Source organism: Ovis aries, chromosome 7 (assembly GCF_016772045.2).
Source record: "Ovis aries strain OAR_USU_Benz2616 breed Rambouillet chromosome 7, ARS-UI_Ramb_v3.0, whole genome shotgun sequence".
Taxonomy (NCBI): domain Eukaryota; kingdom Metazoa; phylum Chordata; class Mammalia; order Artiodactyla; family Bovidae; genus Ovis; species Ovis aries.
This window is the reverse complement of record NC_056060.1, coordinates 46324168-46340983: the sequence shown is the minus strand read 5'-3', so window position 1 is coordinate 46340983 and position 16816 is coordinate 46324168. Positions and strand designations below refer to the sequence as shown.

The 16816-nt window shown below is 36.2% G+C and overlaps 1 protein-coding gene across 5 annotated transcripts in view; it reads right to left on the bottom strand.

Moving 5' to 3' along the window:
* Positions 1-16816, bottom strand: part of VPS13C (vacuolar protein sorting 13 homolog C) — a 181184-nt gene that overhangs the window by 71004 nt on the left and 93364 nt on the right. For all 5 annotated transcript variants that reach the window (XM_004010549.6, XM_004010550.6, XM_004010551.6 and 2 more), the window contains 10 exons: positions 16608-16744; positions 14185-14341; positions 12735-12814; positions 12193-12252; positions 11374-11530; positions 9624-9740; positions 5802-5905; positions 5226-5393; positions 3480-3784; positions 2181-2328 (listed from right to left, as the gene is read on the bottom strand). In XM_004010549.6, the coding sequence (XP_004010598.3) occupies positions 2181-2328; positions 3480-3784; positions 5226-5393; positions 5802-5905; positions 9624-9740; positions 11374-11530; positions 12193-12252; positions 12735-12814; positions 14185-14341; positions 16608-16744 (1433 nt within the window). The remainder of the gene's footprint in view (positions 1-2180; positions 2329-3479; positions 3785-5225; positions 5394-5801; positions 5906-9623; positions 9741-11373; positions 11531-12192; positions 12253-12734; positions 12815-14184; positions 14342-16607; positions 16745-16816) is intronic.

The following is a 16816-nucleotide window of genomic DNA, read 5'->3' as shown; positions in this document are numbered from 1 at the left end:
TGCGTTCCTCTCCCCTCTCCCTAGCTCATCTCCATTCTGCTTCTATCTCTTCTTATCCAGTACTGGCGTCCTCCACATTGTTTACTCTCCCCAAAACTCAAAATAGGAAGAACGCTGTTCAGTTTCCAGTCTCCATCAAGAAGGAAAAAGATGCGCTCCTGCAGTGTAGTCTTATTCTCAGTAGATGTGCGTCTGCATATACTTAAATCATTTAACCTATCAAGATGATGCCTCCTAGAACAGTAACAAATGCATCTGCACGGAACTGTTAAAAGTCAAAACACAGGCCAAGATGAGCATCCTGCTAATCTCCAACCTTTACAAAAAGGGGATATGTGACAAAAAGAAAAAAAAAAAAAAAGCAAGAGATTTTGAGTCAAGTAGATATGTGTCAACTATACCACTCTCAAGCTGTGCTGTTGGCTAAGTTTCTTTCTTAATCTTTAAAATAGGAATAATATCATCTTCCTCATCAGTGGCTGCAGAACAACATGAAGCTGCTAGAATAAACAAAGATGCTACTGGCTGCTAAGACCCATTAAACCTTTTCATCCTTCCATCTTTTGTGCATTTCCCCTACACATATTGCGGCTTCCCTGGTGGCTCAGAGGTGAAGAATTTGCCTGCCAATGCAGGAGATTCAGGTTTGATCCCTGGGTCAGGAAGATCCCCTGGAGAAGGAAATGGCAACCCAATCCAGTATTCTTGCCAGGGAAATCCCATGGACAGAGGAGCCAGATGGGCTACAATCCATAGCGTTGCAAGAGTCACACACGACTTAGCAACTAAATAACAGTGATAACCTACACCTAGCAATAGTGGTCTAAAAGGTCTTTTTGAAGTACCTAAAGCCAATCCAAACAGGTGCATTCACAGTACCTTTTCTTCTGAACACCACAGTATCCCATGCCCCTCAAATTGTGCCCCTATCACCAAGGACAACACCTGATTCCCAGCCTAAATGAAAGTGTGGCCATATTTTAGCATGAGATGACAACCAGGGATTTCTTATTTGCTCCAAGTCCCAGTCCTTAGAAAACAGCTATCACTTTAACTCCCCAGAACTTCTTTCTATATTCATTCCTACTTATGCTACCAACTGAGATATCAGAGCCTCCCGAAGAACAGCTAACTTCACCACCTCCTAGTACTGGAAAAGGATCCAATGTTAGTTCTGGGATCTAATCTGAGCAAGGGAGAATTTAAGAGAACAGTACTATGTCCTAGAATAGAAAAGTCAATACTCTCAATAAACAGATGCTCTTCTTTATGTATTTATTCATACTGCGGACAGGGATCTCTCATTCCTACAACAAGCCTCAATTTTAACATCCTCACCAGTAGAACTCAGGTCCTTTGACCCTTCTTGCTTTATCTTAGAACTAACTCTGAAATAGTCACAGATATCAAAACCCACTACACTACCGAATTTTCACTCATCTTCCACACATTTTGTTTAGTCACTCCCTCTTTCCCTATCTCGTACTGCTTGGCTTCAGCAGTTTCACACACAGGCACACAAGAATCCCAAGGTTCCTACACTTTGGTGACCATCTTTGACCAGTATCATCTCTTCCTGTGAGCCTACCTACGACCTGCTAACTACAATATTAAAAATACTCCTGTTTATATGCTTACCAACGAAACATACTCACCTACTGAAAATGTCTGCTTTTCTAATTAAAAGAGTGTTTCTATACAGTAAAAATACTATTTAAGGTGCTTTGGATGTGGTAGCTAAATATCATTTTACAGGGACTTGCCTGGAGGTTCTATACTTAAGATTCTATACTTCCAATGCAGGGGGCACAGATTCAGTCCTTGGCTGGGGAACTAGGATCCCACATGCCATGTAGCATGGTCAAAAAAATTTTTTAATAAAATTTAAAACATCACTTTTCTTTTATAATTTACCTTAAAACTTGAACAGAATCTTCTAAAATTACTAACAATAATCTCAGTAGACTCCCTAGCTTTCAACCTCAGAGTTTCTTGCTAGCTTCAACAAATATCCAACTAATAAGAAATAAAGAAAAGTGTGAAAAATTACGACACCTTCATTTTCAGTTAACAAAGCATTCCCTTTTAAACATTTTATCACTTCTGATGTACACTAGAACTACACTGTGATCAATGATAAAAGTCCAGCCAGCGAGCAATTATTTTATACATAAACCTACCTGCATAGGTTTTAGCTTTCCTTTTATCTCCATTCCTGGAATTTGCACGTACCATGATGCTGCTAAATTTCGCTGTATGTATAAAAGCATGTTGACTGGTTTTAAAATTTCAATGTCATGCTGTGGTGGGTCAGCCTGCAAAATTGTTCTGAAAGATGATTAAGAATTTATTTTATATTTCTAAAATATACTGATTTTAAAATGAAGACTATCAATCATATGTGTACCAGTTTCCACACAGCATTTTTCCAAACACTAAAGGCTGCTATCAGAATTCTTTTAGAACATGCTTCTTGTCACAAATCAATCAGAATAAGTTTATAAAGCAGAGCTACATAAAAAAAGCCCATGCAATGCTGATTCCAAAGAAACAAACTGCTTGAGTATGACTACTGCACTATTTACCATCTTTCCCAAAGACTAATAATAGCTACTAACCAATGTCACACAAACAAATGTTACATCCTCTTAAAACATCTCTGAAGGACAAAGAAAGTGGTGCTGTACTAAGCCCTTAGGTTTATGCTATTAGTACTTCTCCAAACTCAAAAGGAAAAGCTCACCAAACCTAGAAGTTAAACAAGCATATTGTAATAGTCATTTCTAGCCTGCCAGCCAACAAATATTTGAACCACCAAATAATTCATTCTTGTCATCCAACAGAGCCAACACTTCCCCATTTTGATTTGATTATCCATTAGATATCTTACTGAGAATTCCTAAATGTGACATGCTTTGGAAATGAGAAATAAATCTTAAATTGTATTACATTTTTAAGAAGGCTTTGTCCATGTACAGCTATGGGCAAAGCAAATAAATAAATATCTAAATTAAGTATTAACCATAATCTTATAATAGGAAATTTTTATAGATTAAAAAAACACATCACAAACTTATTAAGACAAAGTATATATTCTATGAGGTCCATCACTGTCAACCACTAACCAAAAACCAATGGTCAAAGTTTTATGATTAGAAGAAATAAGGAATATGAACTAAGAATCACTAGAGTATTTTACCCTGGCAATGATTCTATGAAAATTCTATTTCTAGTAAGTAATACATGGTTGGGGCTTCCCTGGTGGCTCAGTGGTAAAGAATCCACCTAAAATGCAAGCCATGCAGGTAACTCCTGGGTAGGGAAGATTCCCTGGAGAAAGAAATGGCAACCCACTCCAGTATCCTTGCCTGGGAAATCCCACGAAGAGAGGAGCCTGGCGGGCTATAGCCATGGGATGGAATAAGAGTCGGACACAACTTAGCAACTAAACAATATGTAATTGGATTATATATTTATACCTGGACAGCTTTAGCTGAGTGAGTTGGATGTCCATTTTATCAATGACGGGGGGTAGAGAATGATGTCCCCTAGAAACTACATTAAAATGGTTTTCAACTGTGATTAAACCCAGATCTGCTATAATAGCATTAGGTGACACTGAAGACTGAGGAATGATAATAACTGGTGCTTTCAAGTTGATATCCATCAAAAGGCGGAAACTCTTTTCGGCCAAGTCTTTCATGCTGGAGGCAGCTCTTTCTGCAGCCTGGGCCGTAGCTGAGCTCAAAGCTTCTTTGGCAGTTTGAAAATTGTTGAGGAAGTTCTGTGGGAAAATACTGGTAATTTAGAGTTTCCCCAAAAACAGGGATTTATTTCTTAAAGGAAAAACTTTAAAAAAGAGAAGCTAAATAAAAGAGGTGATGTAAAGGAGATGTTATTTACGACTGTGTACATGAAATAAAGTTTAGAAAGATACACTCTGAGATATTAACATGAACAAGAGTCCCTTCATCTTATGTATTTCAGAATTATTTGTTTATTTACAAATTTTGGTAGCAATTCTTTTGTGTGGGTGTGAAAATAACAATGTTTATTGAGGACTTACTAAATGCTTTACATGTTTTTGTTTGTTTCATATTTTAAAATTTTATTTATTTAAATTAGAGGCTAATTACAATATTGTGGTGGTTTTTGCCATACATCGACAGGAAACCTCCCTTTCACTCATTTAAAACCTCCCTTTTACTCATGAATGTTGGCCGTTTTAACCAAAATTTACATAAAAAGATGGAGAAGAAAGCTTTATGACTCCCAAAGTAGCTTTGAATCTGTACCTCTAGGTCATAGGAATAAAGTCTATGAAACTAAAGTTTAGAAACTAAGGTTTTGCCTGGTTATTTCTGAAGATTCTTTTCGTAAGTGTACTTCAACATGACCAAAGGTGCTTAACTGTTTACAATCTTGCTATCACTAATAAGAATCAAAAATTATTTATTTAGAGTAAGATACCATTCATCTCAATTTCAACTAAAAACAGAAAGACTTTTCCCAGTAGAGAAAAGAACTGGAAGTGTATTCTTGATGCACATCCATTAATAAAACAGATGGCTTATTTAGCTGCTTATTTAACTAACCCTCCTCCAAATAAATTACTTTTCAGAAAAATAAAACATGATGGTTTACACAGAAATGTGTGATTTGAAAGCTTTGATTAACAGTCCTGCTAAAAGAATGGCATAGGCAAATTAAACTCTTCACTCCATGAAACTTACGTGGAAATAAATAATTAAAAGAATTCTATGGCCTTGTTGATGCTAATTATAATCAAACCTGTCAGTTCCAGTATTAGCCCTTCCAATGCCTAATGATCTCCTTAAAGCATTCTTTTAGCTAAACATCTTTTAAGGGTATCTCTCAAAACAACTAAAACTGAAAAGCTGTAACTGAAACATCAGAAAGTATTTTCAAACTATGTAACTATGTTAAAGTTAAAGAATGATCCTTCGTAGTTGGTTCAAACCAATGATAACCTGAAAATCCCATGGATGGAGGAGCCTGGTAGGCTACAGCCCACGGGGCTGCAAAGGGTCGGACATGACTGAGCAACTTCACTTCACTTAATGATAACTGTAATAATTATTCAGCATTTGGGAGTTTATCACACAAGCCTATTTAGTAAAGATTCTGACTAGCTAGATTCAGATACACAGGCAAAGATATTTAGGCTTCAATGAGAAACAAATATATTTTTAAAATAAACTTACCAAAAGAGACATGAAGAATTTATGAACATATACAATCTGAATACAACCCACTTTGAGACTAAGTTTGCCATCTACTTTAGACATATCAGCATAGGCCTTTCCTTCTGTGGCATCTGGATAAAGAGTCATTTCGAACCTAAAGACTTCATCTCCCAAAATAGAGACAGCCTAGAAGTATTAAATTAACTCATTATTACATCAAAAGAGTTGTATCACTGTATTACAAGGTTTCTTATTACAGAGTCCTTGACATATAAAGAAGCATCATTTGTATCCAAGCTTCAACAAAATACTAGTTAAAAGCATTTAACTTGACAATAACATTTTCCTAAACCTATAAGAAAAAGGTTTATCAATGGAGATACCAATCACTTAATTGGTCAAAAATAACTTTAACACATCATCTAGTCTATATACAATGGGATAGCAGACAATGACCATATTCATGGCCAATTCCCAACAAACTGCCTGACACATGAAAGATACTACATATACACTGAACAAATGACTAAAGACATCTCCAGACACAGAAAAACAAAAATAAATTTCAATACTGAAACATATTTTCTAAATTACCTTTTTGTGAATGGATGTTAAATCAACATTCATAACGATGATATCCTTAAGTCTGGCAAACATGTCAGTCTGCTTTGGCCTCGCAGAGACAGAGGCATCCATTCCTGGTGGGAAATACAACACTTTTAATCTAATCCGAATGCACAAATTCAGTGTTATTTAAATTCAATAATATACTACCAAGATAGAGAACAGATAAAATTGCTATTAGACATATGTAAAGTTACAACTTGGTTTTTAATAGCTTTTAAAAATTGTTTTGGCTGTGCCATGTGGCATGTTAGGTCTCAGTTCCCCAACCAGGGGTCAAAGCAGCTCTCCCTGCACTGGAAGCGCAGAAGCTTAACCACTGGACCACCAGGGAAGCTCCAAAGGTAACAACTGCTACGTATGAGATACCTAATAAATATTACAATATCTTTCAGTGCTAGAAGCATCTCACCCGTCACATCTGTGGAAATTTTAAAACAAAAGTAACCAAATTTCAAAGACAATTAATCACAAGTCTCCAAACACAAGTATCCTGGGCATTGCTGCTGCTGCTGCTACGTCACTTCAGTCATGTCCGACTCTGTGCGACCCCATAGACAGCAGCCCACCAGGCTCCCCCGTCCCTGGGATTCTCCAGCCAAGAACACTGGAGTGGGTTGCCATTTCCTTCTCCAATGCATGAAAGTGAAAAGTGAAAGTGAAGTTGCTCAGTCGTGTCTGACTCTTCGCAACCCCATGGACTGCAGCCTACCAGGCTCCTCCATCCATGGGATTTTCCAGGCAAGAATACTGGAGTGGGGTGCCACTGCCTTCTCAGTCCTGGGCATTAGCACGAACAAAATCAGTCATTCAGGACAACACCTAACATATGTTGAACAGTCATTTTATAAACATTATATAATGAAAACTAAGAATAAATATAATTTGATGAATAAATACTATTCTTTCTACAACAAACTTTATCTTAAACACAATTTCTCTCCAAAAAATGCTTCTTGTCGTTTTCATGATTTCTAAAGGTATGATTTTTAAAAACACTTCTCAGTATTTTATTCTTTTCGTTGCAATGGTGAATGGATTGCTGTGGCCAAAACTTCCAGAACTATGTTGAATAGTAGCGGTGAAAGCAGACACCCTTGTCTCATTCATAAATGGATGTTGAATTTTGTCAAAGGCCTTCTGGAAGAGTTTGAGGAGGATAGGTGTTAGCTCTTCAAATTTTTGGTAGAATTCAGCTGTGAAGCCGTCTGGACCTGGGCTTTTGTTTGCTGGAAGATTTCTGATTACATTTTCAATTTCCATGCTTGTGATGGGTCTGTTAAGATTTTCTATTTCTTCCTGGTTCAGTTTTGGAAAATTGTACTTTTCTAAGAATTTGTCCATTTCTTCCACATTGTCCATTTTATTGGCATACAACTGCTGATAGTAGTCTCTTATGATATTTAAAGAAACTAAAGACCAATATATAGAAAACTATAAAACACTAATAGATGCAGAAATATGCCATGTTCATGGATCGGAAGAATCAATATAGTGAAAATGAGTATACTACCCAAAGCAATTTACAAAATTCAATGCCAATCTTGAGAAAGAAGAATGGAACTGGAGGAATCTCTTTAACAAGAAACTGGAAACTCCTAGAGAACATAAATCACAGCAGGATCCTCTATGATCCAGAATTCTGCTTAATAGCAAAATGAAGCAACTGACAAACAACTAAGCAACTCCTGCAGCTCAAAAGATCAATCATTAAAAATAGACATTTCTGAAGACATACGGATGGCTAACAAACACATGAAAAGATGCTCAACATAAATCACTACATGAAGCAATCATATAGATAAGAAAGCTGTGGTACATATACACAATGGAGTATTACTTTTAAAAAGAATTCATTTGAATCAGTTCTGATGAGATGGATGAAACTTTAGATACACGATTTGGGAGAATGGCATTCTAACATGTATATCTTATATCAGTCATGAATCATAACAAATTTACTTCTAACATTTCAAAGCATATCTCTGAAAAGTTTACAGGAGTCTTCAATATAAATAAACCCAAAGATGACTCATGATGATCTAAAGGGGTGGGATGGTGGTGGGGGGAGGTTCAAGAGGGAGGGGATATATGTATACATATGGCTCAGATCGTAAAGAATCTGCCTGCCAATGCAAGAGACCCAGGTTCAATCCCTGAGTTGGAAACTTCCTCTGGAGAAGGAAATGGCAACCCACTCCAGTATTCTTGCCTGGGAAATCCCATGGACACAGGAGCCTGGCAGGCTACAGTCCAGGGGGTTGCAAAGAGTCTGGATGTAACTAAGCAACTAACACACTCACTTTTTCCAGCGCATTCACTTTTTTTTTTTTTTTTAATGACTGTGCTGGGTCTTCACTGCTGCATTCAGGCTTTTTTCTAGTTGCGCTGACCAGGGGCTACCCTTCTTTGCAATGCTAGGGCCTCTTTCTCATTGTAGTGGCTTCTCTTGTTGCACAGCACGGGCTCTGGAGTGCACAGGCTTCAGCAGTTCTGGTGCAAGGGCTCAGTAGTTACGGTTCCCGGGCTCCAGAGTACGGGCTCAATAGTTGTGGTGCATGGCTTAGTTGCTCCACAGCCTGTGGTATCTTCCTGGAACAGGGGTTGAACCCCTGTCTCTTGCACTAGCAGGCTAATTCTTTACCATTGAGTCACCAGGGAAGCCTACTGATTCACTTTTTTGTACAGCAGAAACTAACACAACATTGTAAAGCAACTATACTCCAATGAAATATTTTTAAAATAAATAAATAGGGCTTCCCTGGTGGTTCAGCAGTAAAGAATCTGCCTGCAATGCAGGATATGTGTGCAGGAAACATGGGTCTGATCCCTGGTTCGGGAAGATCCCCTAGAGAAAGAAATGGCAACCCACTCTAGTATTCTTGCCTGGGTAATCCCATGGACAGAGAAGCCTGGCAGGCTACAGTCCATGAGGTCTCTAAAGAGTCAGACGCAACTTAGCAACTAAACAATACATAGTGAAGTTTACCATTTAGAAAATAAATAAATGGAAAGTCATATCATGTTAATAAATGAGAAAACTCAGTATCATTAAGATATCAATTCTCCCTAAATTGGTCTACAGATGCAATGCAATTCCAATAAAAATACTACAAGGCTAAGAAAAAAAAAAAAACTACAAAGCTTTTTGTTGCAATTGGCTCCTGTCCTTGAAGTCGCTAAGTCATGTTCAACTCTTTGTAACCCCATAGACCACTGCACACCAGACTCATCTGTCCTACACTATCTCCTGGAGTTTGCTCAAATTCATGTCCATTGAGTTGGTGATGCTATCTAACCATCTCATCCTCTGCCGTCTCCTATTCTTTTTGCCTTCAATCTTTCCCAGCATCAGGGTCTATTCCAAGAGTCGGCTCTTTGCATCAGGTGGTCAAAATATTGGGCCTTTAGCTTCAGCATCAGTCCTTCCAATGAATATTCAGGGTTGATTTCCTTTAGAATGGACTGGTTTGATCTCCTTGCAATCCAAGGAACCAAGAGTCTTCTTCAACACCACAATTTGAAAGCATCAATTATTCGGCACTCAGCTTTCTTCATGGTCCAGCTCTCACAATTGTGAAGTTGGAAAGCTAATGGTAAAATTTAAATGGAAATGCAAAGAATGTGGAATAGCCAATCAGATGAGGGGGAAAATATCATTTTACTGTTACTGAAATCTTGGGGAAAAAAAAAAAAGACAAGCCATGAGAAATCTACCATGCAACAAGCTCATTCTTCCTGAAGGTCTATGTAAAGAAACAAAAATACCTATACCAAGGAATAACTACTTACCATGTATTCTAATATCTGCAATGTTACACTTCTGATCACAGACAAAAACATTAAATGCATTTAATTTAGCGGTGACCTTTAAATCAAACACATCATCTTGAGAAGAGTTGCTGGATACTGAAAAGTAAAAAAATCCGTGTGATCAGCAAAACGTAAAGATGATATAGCACATAAAATAATCTCAAATTCACTAAAAGTACAATATGAACTGTGAAGAACCAAAAAGGTCTCCATTAAGATTATACATAATTAATATTATTTTTAAATCAATTTTCAAATGCCAATCAGACAAAAACTAGCATTTTTCTGTCCAAATTAAAAATAAAGGCAACCTTTATTAGCACCTGGTAAGTACAACTCTGTTAGATGGGAAACTTTACTATAACTTTTCTCCTAGGAAACAAAGAAAAATCCCTATAATAGAATTCTAGGATTCCAACGGACATAAATTTTGATTTGGAACATCTTTTCACATCATATATTAGATCAAAGAAAAATATTTCATGAAAAACTGAAATGGTAAATTAGTAAAAATATGTATTATTAACTATGACACATACAATACATGTTATTAACTACACAGCCAATTTCTCTAGACTGTATTGTTTCTCCATGAAGAATCCTAAGATAAAGTCTGTAAGAAATGAACATAAAGAGCTAAAGTTAAGGAACAAAAAGTTACTTTATAACATGTATTTGTGTCTGTGTACATGTGTCTAAGAAACACAATCAAATGGATTCCCTTAATCTATTTTAGTTCAAGTCCTGATTGATAAATATAATTTCTTAGAGACGTGTCTTGACTAAAGTAAACAATGTTTCTTATAAAACTGTAAAAGTATGGGGACATCAGTCCTTAATCACCAAGATGATAAAAGAGTTTGTTTTTTTTCTCCCTTAAAATTTAAAGTAGCATAATCAAACCATAAAAAAACAGCTATACAGCATAACTAGAATATTGTTTCTTTGGATTAGGATTTTTTTATAGTTTACTGTGAGCTTAAATAGTCCCTGTATCAGACCTAGTATTACTAACAGCTTTATACTTTAAAGATGCCAGTAATATAGATACAATGCAAACAGATAATGGTCTGAAAATTAAGTGACCAGATGTTAGATACTCACATCGTATGATATGAAAGAAAAATAATTAAAATAACATTTGACTTAAAAATAGGCACATGTTCACTCAGGCTACACTACATCTAACATTTCCAGGCACAAGTCCTGGCACGTGCCCGTATCTCTATGTGACTTAAATACAGTTTTGGTTTGAAACCAAAGTGAGTCTGTCTCTGCCATGAGATTGCTCCTTTTGTGTCTTGCGAAGCTTAAACCTGTTGAGTACCAGGTAGTTTTAACTGACTGAAACGGGCCTTTGTTACTATGCATGACTGTGATCATACTTTAATTTCTTCCTTTCTCACTTTCACTAGAGTGAAGGCTATGGGCACATCAATGCAAAGTATATACTTTATTTTATGAAAAAGCAAGGCAGTGAAATCAAATATGAATATATGATTAATATTAAACACTTACTTAAAATCTCTCACTAAATTTATATCAATACCATAAGAGTAAAATCTGCTTTCTTTTGAAACCAACATAATCTGTTAAAGCACAGGAAACATTAAGGTGCTAAATGGTCATCTTAGCTTAAAAATACAAGTTATTCAGTTCAGTTCAGTTATTACACATGATTATTAAAGTTCAGGTAGAAAGTATGAGACCATGACTCAAAAGTTAATACCAGTTTTGGCAATGATACTTCTGGACTCCCCCATAAGTGGTTTCAGCTCCGAGTCCTTCTTAGAAGGTTCAGAGGATGGAACAGCAGAGGACAAAAAATCCATGAAGGACAGTAAAGCTTCCAAATGAAGAACTAAGTCTAAAGACGAAAATGAAACCTAAGATAATGAACAATTAGAGAGGCAAATTTCAGATATGGAAATATTTTTATGTCAAACTTCAACATATGCAAGTAGCCCAAGAACAGTTCAACCAAGGACCTTTTTTACTTGAGAAAGAATTCACTATTACTTTGTTAATCCTTTACCAGACAATAAACTAACACTGCCAACTTCCACACATGACCATACTTCTAACCTCAACAGAACTTGATAACTTTTAAGTAAAGATTTAAGAAGTATTATCAGCCTTAGCTCAGTCCCCTTACAGATGGTTCCAAAGAATTTCTGTACTGAGCCATACTTTCTGCCTGACCCTTAATTTTTTTTCTAATCCTAAAGTCAGTTAACAATTCAAGCGCTTAATGCTTCCATTAATAGGATGTCAAATCCCTTAAAAATGTATTATTTTGTCCTCAACAAGGAATCATTAATTTGTACCTGGGAAACAAATAATCTTTTAGGAAATCAAATAAACTTTTGTAATAATTTTATCTCAGCTCTATATTCATTTCTTCCATCTACAAGATTAGATCTTTTATTATTATTACCACTCTTCCTCTAATTTTAGAACTCACAATCTCACAGCTAAAGATGGCTTTGAAGCTATATTTAATCATTAACAGATACCCTAGCCTTATAGTGAGTTAGAAAAGACATACCTCAAGTGTTTGTTTGGTATTGTCATGAGTAGTTTTAAATTCTGGTCCATCAATGTCTGCCTACAAATAATAGAGGATTAAATCACCAGGTTGGAAACAATAAAAATTCACACATTGCAAAATATATATACATATAGTCTTTACTTTTCAAAGCATGCTATGAAAACACTATAAACATATTTTTAAAAGCAAAGAAGACTACGCCCAAAACATGACCACATAAGTAATTGTCACGTTCTGTAAAAGCAAAATCCCAAACTAGGAAGAAATGCTAAAGGTAGGGAAAATGCTAGTTCATCTGGATTATATTTTGTTTCAAATGACAATGGAACTTTGCGTACTTTCACTTATTCAAAAACATACGATTAACTCTGAAGGTTACTGAAATGATCTAGGACTGTCAGATGCTTGCATATTGCACTATAATCAACCAGTTTTAGAATAAAAAATTTTAGGGGAAAAAACTGAGACATTAAATATGGGGGAACTATATAACTTCATACATTCAAATATTAAACAATTTTAGAAATGAAACTAGGTACCTTTGTCAATAACATTTTCAGAAGGGGTTCATCTGTTACATTGGAAGAGTCAATAATGTGAAGAGGTCCTCCTTTAGAGTCTAGAAGAGAAAGAGAGATCATTAAGTCTTTTAGATATTTCAAATATATTAAAAACAGATCAGCCAGATACACAAGATATACATTTCTCAAACCCCAAGAGTTGGGTGGTGCAGTGGATAAGAATCCACCTGCCAGTGTAGAGGACACTGGTTCCGTCCCTGGTCCGGGAAGATTTCACAATGCTGTGGCGCAACTAAAGCCTGTGCACCCTAGCGCACTTGAGCTAAAACTACTGAGCCTATGTGCTGCAACTACTGAAGCCTGTATGCCCAAGAGCCCGCATTCCACAACTACTGAGCCTGCGGGCTGCAATTACTGAAGCCCTTGAACCTAGAGGCTGTGCTCTGCAACAAGAGAAGCCCCCACAACAAGAAGTCCCATGCACCAGAACAAAGAGGAGCCCCAGCTCACCCCAACTAGAGAAAGCACAAGCAAAGCAATGTAGACCCAGTGCAGACAAAAAAAAATAATAATAATGAAAATAAATTTTTAAAGAATTCAAGAGTTGTATGCTAAAAATGTGACTTTTACTATATGTATCATATCTCAGTAAAACTGGCTTTGAAATAAAATCCGAGATACTCCACAAAGACAAAAAAACAGCCCTAGCCAATTACAAATGATATAATATTTGGTACTACTGGTATTACTTATTTCAACAAATAAGAATATATTAAAGGACAAAGCTATAAAATACTTAAACTAGGGATTATTCTCAATACAAGTGTGCTTTACTTTAAGTGACCCCATAGAATTCCAATGAACTTTAAATATCCGTATTAACTTTAAAAGTTACTTTGGTGCAATTTACAAAGTGAATTTGAAAGGTTGAAGAGACTACAAAAGAATACAAACTTTTTCCTCTATATATGTCTGTATTGCCTGTTATTTTTTAGAAGTATATATTAGTATTATAATTTAAAAATAAATTTAAAAATCAAACAAAAAATTTACTTTCTAGTAAACTAACTCACCTTTCAAAAAGGGTCCCTGGGCTCTATACCTGGGTATTGTACTTGGATTGTGATTTCCTAATATGTCAGTTCACAGAGAACAGTTATAATATAATGTTGCCTTTTACAAGTTCTGAAGTGTTTTGTATAGACACTGGAGACATACGCCTCATTCTTCTTTTAGACATATTCTACTTTGTGCTAAATACTTAGATATAGACTTACTTTATGATCAATTACTACACAGATAATGAACTTTTAATTTTTAAATATCAAATTACTTTCTATTAAATGTAATAAATTTAAACTAATTAAATAATTACAGTGACACTAATAGATATGCTTAAAGTTTATAAAAAGGTAGGGACCTCTGCCTACTACATGTACAATTTACAAAGACTATACTTCATACTTACCAGTGAACTCAAAGCATCGCATGCTAATCTTTTTTAGATAAGCTTCAGCAGTCAGGTCATAGGCTTTAACTCTAGCTTCCAGTCCGAGCTGCAGGACATTTAGTTCATGTAAAGGCCTTCCTTTCTTTTCTGCTTTTTCCATCAAAGTAATCACAACCTAGAAAAAGACACAAGTATTACCACAAACTATTTCACTAATATACAATGAAGATATGTTAACAATTTAATAACCATCCAGAGTGATATAATAAGTAATTCACCCAATGTAAAGATGCGCACTTCTATTTGTGTCTGGAAATTGCCTAGGGTTATTTACTTTGGAGGTACACTTTCCCGTTCAGACTTTTAAAGCATAGCCAACATATTCTAGTGGATTTCAAGACAGCTATGAAAAAAAAAAAAAAAAGTGGTTCTGCCTAATTCCCAGAAGTCCTAGTCTGATGGATGGTGTCAGACTAAATCTCAAAGTCTGAGATATACAGTCAATTTTTAAACTACTCCTAAGGCAAGGTTTCTCAACCTTGGCACAATGACATCTGGGGTTGGATCATCCTTTCCAGGGAGGGGCAGTCCCAAGCACTATAGGCTGTCCAGTGGCATCACTGGCCTCTACCCACTGGCTGCCAGTAGCCCCCTCTCTCTGGATGGCAACAAGCAAAAATCTCTCCAGATGATGCCTATTATCAGCAAATTGCTTCCTCCCACCCTAATCACTGTCCTCGCAAAGACAACTGTAATTACATGTATCACAAATGATATTAAAAAGGATTTATGGGTTTTTCTATGTACATATGTTAATGAAGCCCATTTGCAAATAGAATGATTCATCTATCAATGTTTCAATTATCAAAGCTTAAAAATCTTCAATAACTCTTAATATCACAAGAAAAGCAGCAGAGGTTTAACATTAAGTAAGTTTGTTTCAAAGCATATATTTCAGATTTTAAAAGTAGCATTCATTTGTTTAAAAATTTATTATGCTTAACTCAAGAGACAGAATATAACCTCTACACAACTATTTAATGATGAAGGGATTTTTAGAGGAAATTTTTTTCTTCCAAGTCCCTCTATGTGTGACGCTTTCCCACATATAAACATGTTTATGTCTGGTTCCTGTCTCTACCTGGTCCCAGTCCCCTTTCTGAATCCTGTTTCTCAGACTCCATATTATTACTCTTTAAAAACGCAACCCAAATCTCACTTCCTCCAGCAAACTTTCCTGATCCTCTTAGACTGCTTAGATGCCCTCTTCCCACTATGAGGGCACCAAGAATGGAAACCACCTGCCTTGGCCGATCATGATGATAACCGCTTGCCTGAGCTGTCTCACAACAGAATGTCCAATAAAGAAAACAGAGCTTCCCCCGAAAACTAATGGAGAGAATTCGGGATAAAAGCAGATAAGAGGAGGAAGGAGACGCCAGTGAATGAGCCCAGAAGAACTCAGGCAGGGCCAAAAGGAGGAGGGAGGAGCCAATACGTCCAGCCAACCTCCCAGAAGCCCTCACACTGCGATCGACACTGGCTGAGTCACGCACGCACCATCAGGAAGACTGAGTCATCAAACGTACCTGGTGGGCAAGATGACTGACCAGAGATAGCCTGGAAACTAACCCCACTACCATAAACCAGAGACTGGGAACCATGTGACGGAACACGACTCCTAGTTCCCTTACTCTACGGCTCTTGGTCCAGGCACCCCTTCCCAATAGAGTCTCTTGTGTTGTCAGGATACGTCTCCTCAGACAATATATTACTGAGTGTTAGACAAGAGCCCACTCTGGAACCCTGGATAGGGTCCCCCATCCTGTAACACTATCACTGCCACAAGCTCCCTAAGTACATTTTTAGTGGGAATTACAAAAATGTAATTATTGGGAATGTAATTTAATGGGAATATTACAAAAATGTTAATAGTTTTCTTGTTTGAGTTGAGTCTATGCCTTTTACTTCTGTTTCCTTAGCACTCAGCACATGCAATGAGTATTTGATACATGTGTGAATACAGAAGAGGAAAATTCATTTACTCTTTCCTTAAGAATCTGCAGATGGACAGCAGACTAAAAATAAGATAACATCTTTTAAATTTATACACATTTTATTCTATTGTATTAATGGTTACTAAAATTTGCAAAGAATTTTCTCAGTCCTTTTCCTGTCTTTCCTATACAAAACCCAAAGCAAGCCACATTCCATCTGTCCTAAATTCATTTGAAAAATGTGTTAGAGGGCATACTACCATTTTGTCTGTGAAATATTATATCCTCCAAATATAACTCATCTTTAACAAATGCTCAAATTTATAAACATTACATCTACATACAAATTACAAATAGCCTATGTAAGATATTTTTAGTACAGTTAATTCCAAATATCCATTATTTATTCACCTCATTTTATAAAAACAGATGAAAATTACACACCTCTTTAATTTCAAAATTCAACAGCATATTAATGATGTCTACAGATTTTATTTCTTCCACTCCAGCTGTTGAAGTATCTTGAGAAATATGCACATCTTGTTTTAATGTAGAGATTTCAAGTGGCTCTTTAATTTCACCTAAAGATGTTTAAAAGAAATTCATTTACCTCTATTCACACATTTCCTACATGAATACTCAATGAGGACTTA